The sequence below is a fragment of the Ahaetulla prasina genome, chromosome 4 (assembly GCF_028640845.1).
Source record: "Ahaetulla prasina isolate Xishuangbanna chromosome 4, ASM2864084v1, whole genome shotgun sequence".
NCBI lineage: Eukaryota > Metazoa > Chordata > Lepidosauria > Squamata > Colubridae > Ahaetulla > Ahaetulla prasina.
The window spans coordinates 21,889,095-21,895,914 of NC_080542.1; the positions used below are offsets into that span (position 1 = coordinate 21,889,095).

General features: G+C 41.4%; 1 protein-coding gene across 1 annotated transcript; it reads right to left on the minus strand.

Annotated features, from left to right (window-relative positions):
- Window positions 1-554: 554 nt before the first annotated feature.
- Window positions 555-1,969, minus strand: LOC131197331 (urotensin-2 receptor-like). The gene has a single exon (XM_058181253.1). The coding sequence runs from the start codon at window positions 1,957-1,959 to the stop codon at window positions 955-957; it is 1,005 nt and encodes a 334-aa protein (XP_058037236.1). The 5' UTR covers window positions 1,960-1,969; the 3' UTR covers window positions 555-954.
- Window positions 1,970-6,820: the final 4,851 nt, after the last annotated feature.

The following is a 6,820-nucleotide window of genomic DNA, read 5'->3' on the forward strand; positions in this document are numbered from 1 at the left end:
TTTTCTAATCCTAATTACACAATTGCACAATGATTAAAAATCATATATATGCACATACACTTTAGGAAACTATTAAGCACATTTCTAGATAAATTTCTAGGTGATAAATTTATAGATTTCGTATCCCTTCCATAAATCAGAATATATTCTCTGAATTCATTTTAGAAATCACTTTACATTACTTCATTTTATTGTATTACTGAAGAAAGAATTTTTAAAATAAAATTTGCAGGATCTTTGTGTAGTGAACTGTAAGTTTGCTTATGATCTTTTTTTCAATTAAAAGATCCCCATATTTTACAATCTGTGGTCTACTTGTGGGCCTGGAAAAAAAGAAACCCTATTTAGGAATTAAATGGTTTTCAATTGAACTGGACAGGGTTTTTTACATATGGATGGGATGCAAATGCTACAGTTGGATACCAATTAATTAGCCACCCTGTTTTTATTGTGAAGTTGACCCTTATTTCCTATAATCTGATTTTTTACAGCCACAAGTCCTCTTTCAACATGACTTTGATGGAGTTGTATCTTTTCTGATCCAGGAGTTATTATCTAAGCAGCATAGATGAAAAGAGATCTAGTTTTACTCAGCAAGAGTAAATTAATTAAATTAATTTGGAGAGTGGGTGGAATAAGGGGAAAACCTGGCATATATGCCAATTGTTAGTGAGTCTGTTTCTCCATTCTGCACATTACAAAGAATTGGTAGCAACCTTGCTCTAATCCATTTGAGAATTAGCATTTCTATTGATCGCCCCAATGCATGACCTGGGCATGCTAGCTGGGCCATTCTCTTAACTACCAGTTGCATTGCGGGGATGATCAGGTTGTGATCTCAAACATCTAAAAAATTACCCTACTATTATAAGTCATGATTCTGTCAGCTCATACCAGCTATGAGCAAGATTCATCTTGGCTTTCCTCTAGTGTCCGTCCTTGCTTACCTGTGTCTCAGGTGCCTGTGACCCTCTGAGACCCATTTCTGCTCTGGAGGCATGGCAGAAAGCCCCAGGAAGCCCCTCGTTGGTGACTACGTAGGTATTCACGATAGTTGCGTGTCAGCAGAGTGTAGAGGAAAGGGTTGATGCAGCTGTTCCCATAGGTCAAGCAGGTCACCAGATGATTGACAGAGATCTCCGTGTGGATGGGCAGGTGGGCTGCCGATGGGCAATAAAGGGGAAGGAGTTGCCAGATCCAAAAAGGCAAATAACAGGCCCAAAATGCCAAGACAATCACAAGGATGAGGAGGAAGACCCGGTTCTTAGGGGAACGTCCCAAACCTCCACGGGTCTGTGACAGCCAGTAGCTTCTTGCCAGACGCCAGTAGAGTGACCCAATGACTATCCCAGGTGCCACTATGCTAGTGCCAAAAAGGATGCTCAGGTATACTTTGTATTGCTCCTCACTCCAGGTAGGGGAGCAGAGGCGACGCACCCCAGCTCCATTCCCCATTGTACGTTCTTCCTGGTGGATCATGATCATCATGGGGAGGGCCAGAGCAAAGGACAGGAGCCAAACAGCAATGGCCAGAGGTCGGCTGCATCGCCGCGCACGGCTGGCAGCCTGGAACGGGTGCACCACAGCAGTGTAGCGCTCACAGCTCATCAGAGTCAGCAAGAAGATGCTGGCATGCATAGTGAGGAGGTCTAGGCTGAGCAGAATCCGGCAGCCAGCTTCCCCAAAAGGCCAGTCCTTCACCAGCCCATTGTGAACAATGAAGGGAGCCGTCAAGAGATACAAAAGGTCTGCTAAAGCTAGGTTAATTAGGTGGACATGCAGAGAGGAGGCAGAGGCTGAGGCCAGCACCACCGCCAGAGCATAGAGGTTGCCGGCCACCCCAGTAACACACATCAGGCTCAAGACAGCTCCCAGGACTGCTGCTGATTTGTCTCCTTCTGATGAGGAGCCGTTGCCTAGCAGTAGCCATGAAGAAAAGTTTGTTGATGACGTCATCATGAGGAAATGGTCCAAGGTAAGCTGCTCAGAATAATTTTTTAACATTCTAGTCCTCAGGAGAGAAATCAAGTAAAGCGAACCACCAATATTTATTTCTACTTATCAATTAAATTGAATATCAAAGTCAATATCATACTACCTCTTTGTCTCCCTACTTTTTGGTCTACTACTCCATCAATAAGCCTATCTATTGTCCTTTTGATCCTTCCCATTCCCCTTTTTGCTCCCTCCTGTTTCTATTTTTAAAAATTGGTTTGAGATTGTAAAGGATACTTTTGGGAGACGTCACTTTCCCCTCCCATCTCTCTTGTATCTGATGCATATGGTCACTGCTTTGGATCTAGTCATGAAGCTTTTTCTTCCGATCTTTGTTCCATTCTTCCTTTCCTCTACATTCTCAGTGCCGCTGATGGCGCCAGGTCTCCTGTATGTGAAGAGGATTTGTGCGTATCTGTCTGGGTTTGCAAATTCTCTTCCCTCACATTCTTCGCACCCTGCTAATATTGGTATGTTGGGGTCGAACCTTGGTGCAGCTCCTGTCTATTCTGAGGAGCCTGTTTATTTCAACCCTGAGGTGGGATTTTGACAGCACGTCAGCAATAGGGGCTGAGGGGCCGGTGCTTGGACGACATTTAGGGGTCTGATTGGTCTGGAGATGGTAACAGGCAGAATTTTCCCACCTCCTCCACCCCAAACAGACGTGCACTCAGGGTCCAACTCCCTGCTGGCATAACTATACAACTTTCCATGGAATGATGCCAACGAGGAGAAAGAAAAAATAACCAAGAGATAGAAAGACAGAAGGGGACTGTATTGATCAATGGACAAAAGGAATTCACAAATGCAGACACAGAAAGACAGACCTTAGATGAAAAGGAGTGAAATGAAAATGAACCATGACTTTTCATCATCCATCTGTTTCCTACTCTAGAATAAGGTGGCAGACAGCCCTTCCGTATCCTTGCTGTTGATTTTGTTTTCATGTCTATTCCCTTTAATCACTTTCCCGCCATTAAATCATTTACACCTCAGATTTAATATTCATCAAACTATCCTACTTTTAGTCAAACTGTCCCAAACAAATCAACCATATTTAATTACAAACTGTCCAGTCCATCTAAGCTTAGTGTGTTGTGTAAACCCCGCCACACTGGGTAACATCTACAACAGTACACAATTTTTGTGATATGGATTGCACACTCGCTGTTCAACCAGTTAAATAATGAACGGAAGATTTGTACGTAGTGCTAAGCATATTGTATATTATTTTTTTGTGACTGTCCTAAAATGCAACCCTCAAGGAACAAGATAACGCATTAAACATTTTTTATTGCTTCAACATTTTCATTAATGGTTTGGATCAAGTTGGTAAAAGATATTTTATCAGATTTGCACATTATACAAAATGAGGCAGCACGGTTAATGGTCTCAAAGATGGGCCCCTATATTTAAAGGGATTTTGATTGAAAATAGCAAATGAAATTTAATTCTAAAGAAAGTTCTTTATTAGCAAAAAGAAATAAAACAGAGATATAGCATATGATACATTTGAATTGGAAACAATATATATAAAAATAATGGAGAAATATAGCTGTTCAAAGTTTGAACATAAACTAAACTTTGTAAAAGAGTTCCAGAAAGGGAAATGGATTTTAGGCAGTATCGATCGAAGCATAGTTGTAAACTGCCTTGAATGTCCCGTAAAGATATTAACTCAAAATAAATAAATACATGCATAATATATACATTTCCAAATTTCAGAAGGTAAAAGTAATAATTATTCTTTATTGGTTAGATTTTGCTTCAATACCTCTGCATCTAGTTTGGGGCATCTCATTTTAAAAACGATTTAATGAAACTAAAACTGGTGCAAAAAAAGGCACGGGAGGATGGAAAATAAGACCTAAGGAAATAGTGAGATAACTGGATTTGTTTAGCCTTGGGATAATATGGTTTGGGCTACAGGTGGTACAATTATCATAATACTTTTCAAGCATCCAAAGGGAAGCCCTGTAGAAGACTGAAAACGGTGGTCTCTGTGGTCACCAAATGGAGGATGAGTGTTCAATTACAGGAAAGCAGATTCTGGTTGAATGTTAGGGATAGAAAAACTCCTAAAAGGAACAACTGTTTGTCAGTAGTACAATTTATGAGTTAGTTGGTAAGTTAATTTTTACTGTTGGAGTTCAGAATCAGAGGCTGGACAGTCTTCTGCAAAAGATATAGGTAGTCCTCAACTTACAACCATTCATTTAGTGACCTTTCAAAGAGACAATGGCAATGAAAAAAGTGACTTATGGTTGGTTTTCACACTTACGACCATTGCAGCATCCCCGTGGTCACATAATCAAAATTTGGGTGCTTGGCAACAAGCATTTATTTATATAAATGGCAATGTGATCACCATTTATTTTGTAACCTCCCCAGCCAGCTTCTGACAAGCCAATTTAATGGGGGAAGCCAGATTTACTTAATGACCCCAAGATTTACTTAACAACTGCAGTGATTCACTTAACAACTGTGGCAAAAACATTCGTAAAAATGGGGCAAAACTCACTTAACAACTGCCTTAGTAACTGAAATTTTTGACTCCATTGTGGTTGTAAATTGAGCACTTCCGTACTATAATTTGGATTCCTGCACTGAGCAGAGAATTGCTCTGAAATTGTTGCTTCCATTTCTAGGATTCAGATATTTTGTGCAGCTCCGCAGAAGCAGAAATTACATTTACTTTATGTCTATAGCAAATACATGATCTGACAAAGCAGTGCTTGTAAGAGAGAGGGCAGTTTTTTGGCTGTGAGTGAAGCGCTGTGCAGATGTGAAATGTTTGCAGCAGTCTGTTTTCAGTTAGATGTCTCCCAGAATTTCACACGCATATTATTCCTGTTGGGTGTTTGTGTTTTACCACTAGTGTGTTTTGTTGGTGTGGGTGGGTGTAAACTTGCTATTCAGAGGAAAGCGTCTGGGAACCAAATAAACAAATAAAACTTTTATTTATAACACACTCCCCAGGAGGACACACTCCAAGCACAATTTTGCAAAATTAACCAATAAGAACCAAACAACAGTTAAAAATTATACAAAGGGAATAAAATTACCGTATATACTCGAATATAAGCCGATCCGAGTATAAGCCGAGGTCCCCAATTTTACCCCAAAAAACTGGGGTAAACTGGGGACTCGAGTATAAGCCGAGGGTGGGAAATGAGGCAGCTACCGGTCGGGGAAACCCTCCCTCCCTCAGCCGAGAAGGCTGGCGGCTCCCCCGCCCCGCCCTCTCACTGCACCGGCAGGGCTTCCCCGCGCTAATGCAAAAGCCCGCCAAGCCCGGTATAATGTGAAAAAAAGAAGAAAAAAAAAAACTCGAGTATAAGCCGTATATACTCGAGTATAAGCCGAGGGGACGTTTTTCAGCACAAAAAACGTGCTGAAAAACTCGGCTTATACTCGAGTATATACGGTAAGTGGAATATATCCACAACTGGAGTGAAAATAATGTACAATTAAAAGATTCTAAACCTACCTTCCACCTGGCTTTACTAATAAGATTTACAACAAAATAGACCTATTACAATTAGCCTTCTGTTCTTAGTCACTTCCATCAGTTTAATGAATAAACAGATCCTTCTGAAAATCCTGGGGGATAGTAATTGGAATCTGGCATTATAAGCCCCTCTCCCATTGTGTGTTGCTGTATCGTGAACTGTGTCTTTGCTAGAGTTGCTCCTTCTCTTTTGATCATTTTAGGAATGACCCTTCTGCTTTTATATCTTTCTCCTTCTCTCTCCTCTCCAGAACCAGTTTCTCCATATCTTCCACCATTTCATCAATCCCTAGTTTAGGTTGAAAAGTGAGTCTTGCTGACTTGAGCTGGATCTGGTGACCCAGGAGGCAGAGCCTGTGAAGGGCGAATCTGCACCAGCAAACCAAAGCTTGGCCAAAGCAAATTTGTGTGGCACTGCTGGGTTTGTCTAACCCGTGACCCTCCAAGGCAGAGGCTTTTCTTGGAGAGAGGAAAGGACTCTAAGCATCCAGACCAGGAGCAGAGCAAGATCCCAGAAACAAAGCTTGGGCTTCAGGTAAGAAGTCCTGGATTTCAACCTACAAAAGTTGAATAAGAAGCATTGTATCTGAACACATGCAAAGCGTTTTTCCTCATACGCAGTCAGCTTCCTGAAAATGGGGAGCTCCAAGTTTTCAGGTTGCCATAGAAACCAGGTTTCTTTTCGAGAGGTCCTTGGTGCTCTCTGAGTTTGGTTGTTTTCTTGCAGATGTTTCACTATTCAAACTAAGTAACACCACCAGTGCCAATAGAAAGTGCTCCTAATTTATATTCTGGTGGCTTGCCCTATCAATGTTGATGGGTGGTTCTTTGGTTGGGCTTCTTTACTGTTAGCTTGTTTGGCAGTTCCTTGATTGGGGTGTTGTTTATTTCTTGATTGTAGGCATGATGTTAAAATCTTGGTGTTAATCTATGCTCATCTGGGTGTTAATTGATGATGGGGAGATGTTCTGGTCTTTTTGTTCCCTTTAGGGCTTGTTGCTTTCTCTTTGTGAAAAACCATGGGGTTGAGTGGCAAGCTTGGTGTCTGGAAATAAGATAACTGAAAAGAATACTTGTGTGGGCATAGACACTGTTACTCCTCACATCTCATTCTGAAGTCATATCCAGCCTTTCACTTGAGTTCTTCCTCTGTAGTGGCAATGTAAAAGACCATTATTTTGAGGAATTTAGTGACATACATTTTAATTTCTATTTCCTATTAAGAACATTCTCGAACAGTGATGGCTAACCTTTTTGCCATCCCGTGCTGGGGGGGTGGGGGGGGGCAGAGGGGGTCACGTGCATGCGTGACCA